The 15,208-nt window shown below is 33.1% G+C and overlaps 1 protein-coding gene across 1 annotated transcript; it reads right to left on the bottom strand.

Annotated features, from left to right (window-relative positions):
• Window positions 1-1,345: 1,345 nt before the first annotated feature.
• Window positions 1,346-3,108, bottom strand: LOC107916785 (cell division control protein 2 homolog D). Its single transcript, XM_016846156.2, has 7 exons — window positions 2,872-3,108; window positions 2,641-2,782; window positions 2,444-2,505; window positions 2,140-2,345; window positions 1,967-2,036; window positions 1,741-1,879; window positions 1,346-1,645 (listed from the first exon to the last, which is right to left on the bottom strand). The coding sequence occupies exons 1-7, from the start codon at window positions 3,093-3,095 to the stop codon at window positions 1,553-1,555; spliced, it is 936 nt and encodes a 311-aa protein (XP_016701645.1). The 5' UTR covers window positions 3,096-3,108; the 3' UTR covers window positions 1,346-1,552.
• Between the last annotated feature and the right edge of the window lie 12,100 nt (window positions 3,109-15,208).

Here is a 15,208-nt window from a genome sequence, read left to right as displayed (position 1 = left end):
ATCAAACGTATCAACTTTTGACTCTTTAGTTATTTGAACTTAGACATTTAATACATCAAAGTACACAAGTCACGCTTAAATAATCAATCACCTACTCACGATTAAAGTAAGTCACACTATGAACGTTACAAATGAATTAATCTATAAACGAATTTATGATTACTTTAATTTGGGTATTATCCAACATATTGTCAATCTAGACAATCATATCTCTGTCTCTATATTTAAGAATCAAGCCTTTTGATTCTCAAGACAAAGTATCTACATAATTGGGACAACATAATAGTTCTTTAACCGATTGGCTCATTTCAATTCCCAAGACAAGTTGTATTATTATATTAAGACCCGACCACATAATGTAAATTATTATTAGTTAAAACATTAGGTAATAAATAAGTCAATACTCGCTTACATTTTGGTTTGGCTGCAAAAACTATTGAGGATAAATTCAAATAATATTAATGTGAAATTAAACTAATTTGAAAAATTATAAATTCAAATGACCAATAAATTTTCTATTGTTGTCCAAAGTACTACCGAAGAAGATAACCTAGATTTGCAATTCCTTTTAATGAAAACGTGACGAGGGATCAACAAAAAGAGTAAGCATAAATTGTAACATTATCTATCGTTTTTAATCAGAAGGTGTTAAAAGACATGGCATTATGGAACAAAATCTTTCATCAAAATTTTGGGACTTATTCTGGTTACGGAAAGATCATTGTGGGCAGCTTGGATTGAAAATTATGTCCTTAAAGGAGGTAGATTCACCAAAATTATGCAACTACAAGATAATCAGTCCACATGGAGCTAGAATGGATCCAAGTATGTTGCCGCTACAATATGAATTTTACTTAGAATAATGTGAAGTCTAGCGGCACAAAATGGTATGGTGTCCGTTTCGTATTCCTAGGCATTCTTATAATTGCTTGGCTTGCAGTACTAGATAGACCGCCAACAAAGAACCGTTCACTCCTAGGGATACCATATTGAGTTAGACTGCCTACTTTTTTGGGAGGAAACCTGATACATTTTATACCAAGATAACCTCAAGTACACTTTCAAATAACGATTTGGGTTCGTGACAACTATGGCATAGCGCAGAAGAATGCCTTCAGTCACATTGTAGTACACTGGTTGAATTAGATCACGGACCAGAGATACCATTACATTTACCTTGTGGCTTAGCTATTTTCATGTTAACACAGATAACAGCCGTGTTTATCAAGAATAAAGCTTTGGCCTTAAACATCTTGAGTTGGCCAAGTTTTTCTCATGTTACTTTTGAACGAAAAACTCAAATTCACAGTTAATCGGTGCTGCCTGGTTTGGAGAATGAGATACATACATACCCAACCCATCATTGCTCAAGTATTCTTAAACCAAAGTAGATTTTAGCAAAAAAGGAATTTGAGGTATAAACTAATAAGTCAAATTTCAGAATGCAACAAATCATAAAAGACACTACTAGTACTACTAATTATCCAATACTAGATGCTTGAGAGAAGCAGATAGGTTTCTACTACGAAACTCCTGTTATCCACTGTTCTGTTCAAAGATAAGCCTTGTTCAGATCTGCAAAGTAGGGATGTTCCATAGCTTTTTTGGCTGAAATACGCTTTGAGGGATCATATTGCAACATTTCCTGCGCCAACAGAACATGTCAATATTAGCTGTTGTTTAGAGAATAGGATGGTTTCAATTCATGTAGTGCTGTGAGATAAGGTAAGGCAGAATTACCGATAACAGGTGTAGCCCATCACTATCCAAATTAGGAACAGCTGATGCCAGGCTCTGGGCGCTCCACTGGGGATACTCATGCCAGTTTGGTAGTGAGCTTACTCCAGGCCAGACTTGTTCATTTGGAGTACCCAACAACCTGCAAGGATGCAATTAGAAATTATTAAATGGAAAGCAGACACCAAAATGGTTGATTTAGAGACTAGAAAGGGGCATCAGAACGCGCCTGAAAATATGAAGGAGCTGCTGCAGCTCAGAATCTCCAGGGAATAGAGCCTGTTTGGTGACCAGCTCGGCTAGAATAAATAAGGAAATTGCTTAGTGAATCAAGTAGTATGAATTTGATCATACATAGGTGAATAATAATAATAAAATGCAGAGATGGCATGTATGCAGTACCAAAGATGCAGGCCACAGACCACATATCCACGGCAGTTGAGTAATGAGTAGCCCCCAAAAGGACTTCAGGTGCTCTATACCATAGTGTTAATATCTCATGAGTGTACTTCTTAATGGGAAGAGTAAAAGCTCGAGCTAGGCCGAGATCAGCTATTTTAAGGGTCATGGTCTTTCTATCCATGAGGAGATTGTGAGGCTTAAGGTCTCTGTGTCAATTAAAGGGAAAAGAAGGATTAAGTAGGTATCGAATATCCTAAAAGATTGGTGAAGAAAATAGAGCAAAAGGCAAGGGTTTTAAAATAACCTGTGTAAAACCCCATGACCGTGGCAGAAGGCAACACCTTTGCACAGTTGGTACATCAAGCTCTGTTAACAAAAATCGCGGGCATTAATGAATACAGAACAAAGACATGATGACTCTGCTTACTAAGTATTCACAAGCCCACAACAAACGCGCTAAGTAATTGTATGAAAGAGTGCGAGAGAGAGAGAGAGAGAGACCTTGACAATGTTAACGGGAATGTTCTCCCCAGTTTGGCGAAATGAGCGGATGTATTTCTTGAGATCAGTATCCATGTACTCAAAAACCAAGTATAGAACCGTCTTTCCTTCTTTGTTTTGTCCTTGTTTAACATCCATCAATCTGAATATGAATGAAAATTCTATTTTGATTAAATTAAAAAAGTGAAATTCCCTTTACAAGAAAACAAGAAGAGAGAAAGAAAGAGAGACCTGACGACATGAGGATCCCGAGAGAGCATGCGCAAGATGGAGACCTCGCGGAGAGTGGTGGGAGGAACGCCTTCATCGTCCTCATGGAGACGAGTCTTCTTTAAGGCTACGATCTTCCCCGTCGCTCTCTCTCTTGCTCTGTATACCTTTCCGTAGGTTCCCTCTCCCACCTTCTCCAATTTCTCGAATGCCTCCATTGCTGAGATTTGCCTTGGCTTCTCCATTCCTTCTTCGATTCTCTCTCAAATCAAAACCAAACCCTTCTTTGTTCTTGTATTATCACATCACTCTCACCTGTTTCTTCGTTTATATATATAACCATTCCCTTTAAACATTTAAAAAGGAAAAGAAATGAAGTCGTTGCTCTCAACGGAAACTTTTAACTTTTTTGAATTTCAAATTTCCAGATCCAAGCGCTCTCAACCTCCTTTCCATGTTTGCCCCTAACTCAACCCCAAGTGTATGACGGGTCGGAGGTATGACCCGAGTCTATTCTTCAGCCCAGCCAGCCCAGCCCAGCCCAAGTGTATGACGCAAATTTCTTCTCTCGCTCTCGTTTTTTTCTTACTGGTAGCAAGTGAATATAAATTATATAGTACCGTGAAAATATGAGGGAAATTTTATAATTGATTATTATATAATTAGGGATGCAAATTGGATTATTTCGCATCAAAGTCCTCCTACCTTAAATATAATGCTTTTATCATAAAATCAAGAAGATTATTATATTATTTTAGCTCTACATATTTTATCTTTTCTTTTTATTTGAACTTACCATTTCCATTCATAATATGTTTTATCTTAAATTATCAAAATAATTATTATTATTTGTCTCAAATTATATTTTAGTCACTCAGTCGTTAACGGTGTAACGGTAAGCTAACGTGGCACATTAAATCATCATTTCAAATGAAAATTTTAGATTAAATTCTAAAATTGGTCCTTATATTTTTTTTCATTTTGAGTAATTTAGTTTTTCTTTTATGTTCTTTTGACTTTCTTTTTTTTCCTTTTTTTTCCATTCTCTTTTGCTTCTCTACTGTTTCCTCCATTCTTCATTTTTTTAACGTAGTTTTTCTATGTTTTTCACTTGTTAAAACTAGTCCACAAGCTTGTCTCACTCAAAAAATTAAATTTTTCAAAAAAATGAAAAGTATAGGGACTAGTTTTAACAAATGAAAAACATAGGAAAACTACATTAAAAGAAATGGAAAAGGGAGAAAAACAAAGGGAGAAGTAGAAGAGAATAGAAAATAAAGAAAATAAAAAGAAAGTTAAAAGAACATAAAAGAAAAAAAATTAATTGCTCAAACAAAAAAATATGGGGACCGATTGTACAAATTAATCTAAATTTTTTGTTTGAAATGATTATTTAACGTACCATGTCAACTTACCATTACACTATTAACTGTAATTAACGGCTCGGTGACTAAAATGTTACAATACGATAACGTAAGTGACTAAAACGTAATATTTCAAACATAAGTGACTAAAATGTAACATGAGACAAATAAAAGTAACTATTTTGACAATTTATCCTAAAAAATAAAACATCAGCCAAAAAGTAAAGGTCAATTTCTACTGTTAGATCTTGTACTTTGTGTAAATTATAGATTTAGTACATATACTTTAATTTGATCAATTTTAATTTTTGTACTTTTCAAAATTTAAAATTTTAGTCTTGACTAAATAGTAACAGTTAAACATGTTTGGTTAAATTTTGCTATTAGTTATGTATTATGCATAAAGTTATAGATATAGTCCATATTCTTTGACCGGAACACTCTTAGTTGTTATATTTTTTGAATTTCGAAATTTCAATCTTAATGTAGACGACAAATGATAAATCTATTAACTAATTTTTTTGTAAGTAGTATGTAGAAATAACAAGTTTGTATAATATTATACATATGATAATATATTTAGAGTATCAAAATTTAAAAATAATTACTATTCGATAAAAATTAAAATTTTAAAATTCTAAAAATACAGGGGTTGTTCAACGTCCTGCAACTTTGGCAGCTGTAGGAAGGATTCCATTGCATAGCCGCCAGGCAAAGAGACGCACTCTTGGCGGTAAGAAGGACCTTCAGATTTTTCTATAAGCACTCTTGACAGAGTATCTTCCATCACAACTTGGATGCTAGATAAGTTTATCTTCCCGATTACCTTTGAAAAGCTGAATGTTAAGGATTGCTTCAGCTTCGTCCACGCTAAATTCATTTCGTATGACATCCTCTTTCCATCTCCCCATTGTAAAGTCAATTAGCCTCGGGTGCAAGGGAGATTGATTCAGAAAGAACTTGTAAACACCTGTGATGGGAATCCCATTGTCTCCTCTGATTTGAATATTTTTCCCATTGCCAACTTTCCATCTTGCTCCGAGCTCAATGACTCTTTTTGACTCCGATGAAAATAAATTTACGAACACAATATGAAAATAAGTTTTTACTAAAAATTTAAAGGGTTGATCCATTTAATAAAAATTGGGTAAAACCCAAAATAGTACTTTTAAAAAAAAATGAAGCCCAAACATTAAACTTTGTTTATAATGAATTAAATATTTACAACCCAACCCATAAAATAAATTTGAGTTTTCCATTGAAGATTCCTAACTTTAAATAAAATAATATGCAATTTCCTTTTTTTCTTCTCTTGCCTTGTTCTTTGCAAATTTCTCCTAAACTTACTGGCCTAACTCAGACTCAAAAGCCCGCTCAAAAAGTGGGAGGATCTTAATAAAAATATAAGATCGAAAAATGGGCTTTGTGGGAGAATGCCTCTTTTTTTATCAAAGTTTATTTTGGTTTTTCTTCTCATAGTTAAACTCTGTTTTTAGTTTTCCACTTAAACTCTAATTAACCTAGAGTTGTTGTAGTCATATATGCTACGAATTTTAGCATATAAATAAGCCTTAGTTACTCTAGGTTTTATACAACAAAAATATTTAGATTGAGAGAATTTTTTTCCTTGTTTCGAACGGTTTTTCTTGTGAGGTTTCGGGTTTTCTTTTAATTCACTCCATCTTTTATACTCTCATTTATTATAATGAAATCTTCTTTTGCTTGTGATTTTTTATCCGCTTTTGAGAAGTTTTTCCACGTAAAATTTGTGTGTTCGATCTTTTCAATTCTTATTTTCTTCACTATGTTTGTTATTTAGTCAGATTTATCCCCTATAAAATAGTATCAGAGCTAATTCGATTTTCACAGTCAACCCGTTCAGAGATGGCAACATCAATGTTCGATATTGAGAAGTTTGACGGAATTAAAAAATTTCAATTTGTAGCAAGTTCAGATGACGACAATACTGGTTCAGAATAGTCTGAAATAGGTCGTTACAGGGAATAAGCCCATAAATATGGATCAGTCAGAATGGAAAGAGCTCAATGAAAAGGCTCTATCCACTATTCAATTATGTCACACGAATAATGTGTTACAGGAGATTTTAAAGGAGAAAACAGCGTTTGTGTGATAGAAGAAACTACAAACCTTGCATATGACGAAATCCCGAGCTAACATGTTAGTATTAAAATAACATCTCTACACGTTCAGAATCGCCGAAGGTAAGTCCACTAGAACTCATATTAACGAGTATGTTACCTTTCTTAATGACTTAAAGAATCTTGAAGCAGATATTAATGACGAGGATCAAGCTATGTTATTATACTCTTTGCCCTCTTCTTATAAAACTTTTAGGGAAACTCTGATTTATGGGAGAGATCATCTCTCGTTCGAGGATGTAAAAGAGAATATTCTAAGTAAGGATAAACTCAACAACGAGTCAGGCCCAAAAAAAATCAAATAGAAAAGCCTCGGTTCTAATTGCAAGAGGCAAACAACAAACCAGAAAGACAAATCGAAACAATTTTAAAGCAAGGTCTAAATCCATAAATTGTGACAAATATTGCGGCTATTGTAAAAAGGTGGGCCACGTTAAGGTAGAATGTTCGAAACTTCAAAATAAAATCAAAAGAGATGTTGAAATCGGCAAGAAAGATAAACAGAAAGCCGAAGTTACTAATGCCAGTGTAGCCGATGACAGAGATGATGATTTATTATTGGTGTCAACTAGCAAAAGCTCTCATCTTACTTCCGAATGAATCTTAGATTCAGGGTGCTTTTATCACATGTATCCCAACAAGGATTGGTTCTCCACATACAGTTCAGTTAAAGGTGGAGTTGTCCTAATGGAGAATAACTTCCCATCTAAAATATCTGAAATCAGAACAGTACAAATTAGGATGCACGATAGAATTATTCAGACATTGTCAGATTTCAGGTATGTTCTTGATTTAAAGAAAAATCTTATCTCATTGGGAATTTTGGATTCTAACGATTGCAGGATAGTCATTGATTAAATGGCTTGCAAGTTTCACGTGGGGCTCTTGTTATGATAAGAGGACAGAAAAAGGGCAGCCTATATGTTCTACCAGGGTCAACGGTTACTAGTGCGACTACGATTACTGAAGAAAAATTGAAATCGCCACCACGTTGTGACGACATGATGTGACTCTTTCTCCACCGATTTTGATTCAATCAAAATTTGGCACATGTGACTAAGTCATATGAATGAGAAATGTATGATAATCTAGTGCAATAGAGGTCTTCTCAAAGATATTGGAGTTGATAAGTTAGATTTCTGTGAGCATTGTGTTTTCAAGAAACAAACCTAAGCCAGTTTCGATTCAACAGTGCACAGAACAAAAGACACTCCAAATTACGTTCATTTTGATTTATGGGGTCCATTTTCTGACATCTCCAATGAGGTTATAAATATTTTCTAACCTTTATTGATTATCACTCTAGAAAAATTTAGGTTTATTTCTTGAAACAGAAAAGCGAAGTCTTCAGAATCTTCAAAAAGTGGAAGACACTGTTAGAAAAACAAATTAGAAAATTTATGAAGTGGTTGAGAATGGATAATGGTCTTGAGTTATGTTTGTTAGAGTTTAATGATTTATGCAAACGAGAAGGAATTGACAGACATCGAACTGTTGTTGGAACTCCGCAACGTAATAGAGTTGTAAAAAGAATGAATAGAACCTTACTTGAAAAGGCTCAATGCATGCTTTCTAATGCAAGCTTAAGGAAGGAATTTTAGGCTAAAACCGTAAACCTGACAAGCTATTTGGTAAATTGATCTCCTCATCGAACATTGAATGGTATAGTTCTAGAGGAGATATGGTCAGGTAATCTTCCCAATTATTCTAATCTTAAAATTTTTGTTGTCCTACTTATGCTAAAGTTAGCTAAGGAAAGCTCGAATCAAAGGCCATTAAATGCATCTTTCTGGGATACTTTACCAATACAAAAGGTTTTAAGTTGTGGTGTTTGAAATCCAACAAAATAACTTTTAGCAAAGATGTTACATTTGATGAATCTTCCATGTTTCAATTAGAAAATGAGACTTTTACTTTAAAGACACAACAAATTAGAATATCTCAAGTAAAGTGGATCAAAAGCCAAAACAAGGGGCGACATCTTGATAAAGAAAATGCCCAACATGGCAATGACACGACGAACAGAGGTCTCGTCCCAATGAAGAGTCACACGATGTCACTACAACACAACAAAATTTTTATTATTGCAAGTTTGAAGCTATTTCAGATCTGTTTAGGGCTCCACCTGACCTTCAGGTACCCTCACCATCTCAGTTAACTAATTATAAGTTGACTTGTGACCGGAAAATACGAGAAATCCAACCATCATAGAAATATTATGAAGGAAACCTAGCGGCTTATGCTCTAAATGTTGTTGAGAGCATTAGTTTAACTGATCCTTGATGTTATTATGAGGTAGTTCAAACTTCCGATTCTAGTAAACGGCTCATTGCAATAGAATAATAGATAGAATTGTTTCAAAAGAATGAGACTTAGAGGCTAGTTAAACTACCCATTGGTAAAAGAATCGTTGGTCGCAAATGGATGTTTTAAAAGAAGGAAATTTTGGGTTCTAACGACACTAGGTACAAGGCCTAATCAGTTGCAAAGGGTTACAGTCAAGTGGAAGGAGTTGATTTTCATGATGTTTTCTCTCTTATTGTAAAACATACGTCCATTCGGACGCTTTTGGCTCTTGTTACATTAAATAGTCTTAAGTTAAAGTAGTTAGATGTAATGATTTCTTTCCTTTACAATGACCTTGAAAAGAACATCTACATACAACAACCAAAAGGCTTCAAATTTAAAGGTAAAGAAGATCATGTTTGCCTCTTACAAAAGTCTTTGTCCGGTTTGAAGTAGTCTCCTCGGTAGTGGTATAAATGTTTGACTCATTCATGTTGAGTATTGGTTTTTCTCGAAGTAGGTATGATAGTTGTGTTTATCTACAATTTCTTGATGATGGTTCTTTTATATATTTGATACTTTATCTTGATGATATGTTAATTGTAGCAAAGAATCCATCTAAAATTGATTGTCTTAAAATCATGCTTAACTCTAAGTTCGAGAAGAAGGATTTAGGTGTAGCAAAGAAAATTTTGGGATGGAAATTTTGAGATATAGACATTTTGGGAAATTTTTTTTATCACAAAAAAATACATCAATAAAATCCTTGAGCAGTTTTAGATGCAAGATGCAAAATCAATAAGTAATCCTTTAGCTGCACACTTTAAACACTTAATTTCAGATTCTCCACAGAATGAAAAAGATGAAAGATATATGTCAAAAGTACCTTATTCAAGCGCAATTGGAAGTTTGAAATATGCAATGGTATGCACACGTCCTGATATTGCACATGCTGTTAGTGTTGTTAGTCGATACATGGTCAATCTTAGTAAGTTGCACTGGCATGCGATTAAGTGGATTTTCAAATATTTACGGGGTAGTTCTAACATGTGCTTAGATTTTAGAAGAACTCAAAAGGGTTTAGTTGAATATGTTGGTTCTAATTATGCAGGAGATTTAAATCGAAAAAAGCCTCTCACAGGTTACCTATTTGCTTTTGGGAATTGTGTCATTGGTTGGAACGCGATACTTAAGGATACAGTGGCTTTGTCGACTACTAAAGCAAAATACATGGCAATAACAAAAGCAATAAAAGAAATAAATAGGTTAAGAGGCCTGTTCAGTGAACTGGTAAGTGAAAATGGGGCAACTATTGTATATTATGATAGTCAAAGTGTCATAAATTTCACCAAATATCAAATGCATCACGAGAGAATGAAGCACATAGAAATTCGTTATCATTTTGTTCGAGAGGTGATTAGTCAACGAAATGTTCAGATTCTTAAAATTGACATAGAAAACAATTCTACCGACAGGTTGACAAAGAGCTTTCCAATTTTAAACTTTAAGCATTGCTTGGACTTGGTAAGCATCCAACGAAGAATCAGTTAAGCCCGTAACAGGGCTCGGCAAGAGAGTTGGTCCAAATACAAGTCAAGGTGGAGATTTGTGGGAGAATGTCTCTTACTTTGAACAAAGTTTATTTTGGCTTTTTTTTTCTCCTAGTTAAACTCTGTTTTTAGTTTCTCACTTAAACTCTAATTAACATAGAGTTGTTGTAGTCATATATGCTACGAATTTCGGCCTATAAATAAGCCTTAGTTACTCTAGGTTTTATACAACAAAAATATTTAATTTGAAGAATTTTATTCTTTGTTTCGAAGAGTTTTTTTGTGGGGCTTCGGGTTTTCTTTTAATTCTCTCCATCTTTTGTACTTTCTTTTATTATAGTGAAATCTCATTTTGCTTGTGGTTTTTATCATATTTTGATGAGTTTTTTCACGTAAAATTTGCGTGATCGATCTTTTCAATTCTTATTTTCTTTACTCTGTTCATTGTTTAATCAGGTTTATCCTCTATAGGCTTTGACAAAAACTAAGACCTATTTTTTAAATGGGCTGAACGTTGAGTAGAACTTTTTTGCATGGGCTCAGCTTGGCCCAAGTCAACTATTTCGTTGCTGTTTTGGTATCATTTCACTATTATATTGTTAATATTTTGTTGTTATTAATTGTATATTGTATAACTTTTATTTCGTTATTAATTTTGCTACATTTTAAAGGCATTGGCTTGCTAAGTTGTAACTATTTTAGTGTTATTTAAGTATAAATATTTTTTAATGTATTTTCAATTTGTTGGGAAACATTGATTTTAATGTTTTTAGTGTATTTGATTTATTATATTTTTTAAATTTGTTTTATATAAAAATTTAATCTAAAAAAATTTAATACAGGTGGGTCAAGTCGAGCTCGAGTTTAGCAATTTTAATTTGGATCAGGCTTGGGTAGAATTTTAGTCCTATGTTTCGGGTTGGGCCAGGCTTGAGCTTAAATTTTTTGCATCAATCTAGCTTGGCCCATGATTAGGTTTACCCTACATGGTCACTCAAAAAGGAAAAAAAAGTTTAAATTTTCTTTATTTTGAAATCCAAATTTGAAATAAATTCAAATTTTCAAAAATATTAATTTAACCAATTTTAATTGATTTCTAATTCGGTTTAATTGACTTTTTATCAATTCTTTGTAGTTCAAAAATATTTTAGTTTTATTTGGATAGTCAAACTATCGAATTTACCGATTATTTCTTGAAGCTCGATCTCTCCTCTGGATGAACCATATAGGCAAGAGAAACCATGAACCAGAATAGAAGAGCTTGCCCCACCCATAAGTAAATATTTCGTAGTAACCTCATTAGAATGTACATCTTTCTTGGTACATCCAGATAATAGGTAGGAGCATAAACTGAAACATTCTGGAGCTATAAAGATAGTTATTAAATCGTTAGCACCACATAAAAACATTCCTCCTAGAGCCGCCCCGTACCTAAAATAGTCGCCGGAGTCGAACACGAGGTGTTAACGGACTTAATTCATTAATTAAACAACTTAAACAACTTATTACCAACCATGCATATGCACATCACCAATAACAAACATAACATAAATAGCTAGATTTATAAGTCAGAATCATTAGCTCACTAAAGACCAATATATTTGGCCAAATTATAATAATACATGTTATAAAACTAGGTCTCTATACATGCCACTCACTTGATAATTCTAGCATATGTGTATATACTGTCAAGGTGTTGGCTTGATAGTGTGATGCTGCCTCCGACGATCTCCAACCCTAAGCTAACCTTAACCTGACAACACTAAAAGAAATGGAAAGGAGGGGGTAAGCTTTATGCTTAGTAAGCTCACATGAAATAATAATAAGCAATTTACTAACATGCTTTCCACAGTAAAACTAACCCAATTGTACATTTACACATGTTCTGGTTAAGCTGCTTTCTTGAGTAACAGTCACTAAATCATTTATATCTAGAGTTACGAAACTCGAAATTAAGATCCATAAATTTTCCCAGAAACTAGACTCATATATCTTTCCACATAAAATTCTCAGAATTTTTGGTCCAGCCAATAAGTACAGTTTATTATTCAAAGTCTCCCCTGTTTTGCTTTTTAACAGCTTCAACCTTTCTTCACTAAAATTTATTTATCTCATAGCACGAGACTCGGATAATGTTCCCGTTTGTTTCTATTAAAAGTAGAATTCTAATAATAAGATTATAACCCATAATTAGTTTTCTACAGTTTTTAACAATTTTTCCAAGTCAGAATAGGGGATCTCAAATTCATTCTGACACTGTCTCACAAAAATTAGAATATCACATGATATACAACTCTTTTGCTCCCCCTATTTCCTTTATATGAAAATAAACTTATTAAGATTTAATTCCATAATTTATTTGAAATTTAATTCAACTTACACAATTTTTGGTAAATTTTCAAATTCACACAACTGCTGCTGTCCAACACTGTTTTACTACTAAAATTCACTCTTACATAATTTCACTTTATCCATTTTGTCTTATCGAAGTTCACTCAAATATCGATCATATTGCTCAAAATTTTCTTAAACATATACCTGCACTTATTCATCATATAATCATGTTCACATGTATTTTTTTCTTAATCGACTTTCTCGTTGAACTCTTCGGAATAATAACTAATACTCAGATGCTTGCACATATTTCACACTTATAGCCAAAGCTATCTGGTACGCATAGTAGCCTGCACTTAATACTACACATGTGACCTCACAATAGATCATTCGTATCGTTTCTATTCCGAAGGCTCAACAGGGAAATTCCTCACTTTCCAACATGTTACAAATTTATTCATAGTCCTTTTTCAATTTTCAATTTACAACAAATAGTCATTCTATAGGCAGCCACATTTCATATGATAACAAAATATAATAAAATAAAAAGAATAGATAAATTATTTGCGTACAAACTTGTTGAAATCTCATCAAGTACAACCGTGTAGCAATTCATACAACCCAGGTAATAGTAATTTAACACTCAATTCATGTAACAATAATTTGCCATTCAATTTCACATGTCACAACAAGCATTACATTTTTCCATATCATACATACCATCCATCAACTTCTCTTAAACATATTAACTCATACAATTTATGCCATATCAATAGAGAATTACAATTCATGCATGGTATTGCATTATTATTAACACACGAACTTACCTTGATCCAGAAACGGCAATTTACCATTTTAGTCCATAACCTTGTATTTTCCCGATTTAAGCCCGAATCTCGATTTCCTTCATAAATGAGCTTGGAAAGCTTGAAAACCCTAGCCATGGTGTTTTTCATGAAAAATTTGACCGTGAGGAAGAAGATGAGCAAATTTGGCTTATTTTGGCATTTTTAATTCATTTTAATTACCAATTTACTAAAATACCCTTAATGAAAAACTTTTAAAAACCTATCATACCATGTCCATTTTTTCCCACAAACTTCAAAATGGTCTAATTACCATTTAAGGACCTTTAATTTAAAAATTCATAACAATTAGACACTTTTAACATGTAGAACTCAACTTTTACACTTTTTACAATTTAGTCCTTTTGACCAAATTGAGTGCCCAAACGTCGAAAGTTTTGAACGAAATTTTCACGAAATCATTCCATGAAATCGTAGACCATAAAAATATAATAAAAATGAATTTTTCCTCATCGAATTTGTGGTCCCAAAACCACTATTCCGACTAGGCCCAAAAATCAAGATGTTACAGGAGATTAATACAAATTACAGAAACTCTACTATAGCCATTTCTGCACATTCAATGTATTCTACGTATAGAGGAATACATAGAGTTGAACATAGTAAAATAAGAAATTGAAAGGTTTCCTTCGTTTGGAAATTTTCTGAAAAGCTAATCATAGGTTCTTCTCTCCATCGGAACAATAGGGCTGTTATGCTCATTACTAAACTTGTTGAAGAGATGAAATATAATCAAGGTATATCTTTTTTATCAGAGGTTGAATTGATCATCATCAGAAGATTAGGCCAAAAATTAGGATACATTCTGGGAAAATAAACTTTCATCACAAAGAAGCAAATGAAAGGCTTTCATAAATTCTCGTAGAGTCGAGAATGGAGTTTTCATTCTGCATATGCCAGATCATGAATTAGTACCTGCATCCAATCTCCAAAACAAATCTCAATTGTTTTGAACTTTCTAGTTTTGGAATGAGAATATTTACGGAATCCCCATGAATAGGATCAAACCTTATTCCATGGTATTTACATGAGATTCCTCTTTCCTATTCTTAAGCAAGTCCCTGAGAGGGTGTTAGAATTAAGTGACCCGAATCCTTATTTAAATAAAATACAGAGGTAAATAAAATAAAAGTAAAATCCATATAGAACTACACTTCTTTTATTTTATTTTAGAATAAGGTTTTTTAAACCTTATTAAACTCTATCTATTTTATATTGATTAGAATAAGGTGTTTCTGTAACACCCCTTACCCGTATCCAACACCGGAATAGGGTACGAGGCATTACCAAAACACATACACTTGTAAACGTATTTAACCGAGTTATAAAATTTCATCAAAATTAAAACTTTCAAAATAATTAACATGTTTCTATAACTTTTCACAATATATCCTCAAAATATTATAATCATAATAATTAGGGCCTGCGAGACCCGATACATACTCATGCAATTTAATGCTTCATTTCCATTTCATTCAATTCGCAATTTCTCATGCTCATAATTTAAATCATGTCACTAGCAATTTCTATTTAATTCACGTACAATTCAATGACATCAAATTCAAAACTAATACGTATTTACCATTTAACTCAATGTTTATTGATTATACCATTCAATAACACATTTATGAAATTCTCAATTTAGCAATGAAAATATCACTTTAGTTTGAATAACAACATCGTCCTGATATAAATACACTACCACTTATCCATTTACTTTAATTCTTTTGGGCCCATTTGTCACTTACCATCCTTAATCAAATTAGGGAACGGTCACGGAAAATTGAGTACTTCACTTT

Source organism: Gossypium hirsutum, chromosome A01 (assembly GCF_007990345.1).
Source record: "Gossypium hirsutum isolate 1008001.06 chromosome A01, Gossypium_hirsutum_v2.1, whole genome shotgun sequence".
In the NCBI taxonomy this organism is placed as follows: domain Eukaryota; kingdom Viridiplantae; phylum Streptophyta; class Magnoliopsida; order Malvales; family Malvaceae; genus Gossypium; species Gossypium hirsutum.
Note: the sequence above shows the minus strand (reverse complement) of the source record. Positions and strands in the feature narration are given on the sequence as shown.

Bases quoted from the DNA above. Each gene is read 5' to 3' on its own strand.
- LOC107916785 (XM_016846156.2), bottom strand. From the start codon at position 3,095: ATGGAGAAGCCAAGGCAAATCTCAGCAATGGAGGCATTCGAGAAATTG. The intron at 2,783-2,871 runs GTCTCTCTTTCT...ATTCATATTCAG, and splicing joins CGGGATCCTCATGTCGTCAG to ATTGATGGATGTTAAACAAG. The intron at 2,346-2,443 runs GTTATTTTAAAA...TAATTGACACAG, and splicing joins GGTCATGGGGTTTTACACAG to AGACCTTAAGCCTCACAATC.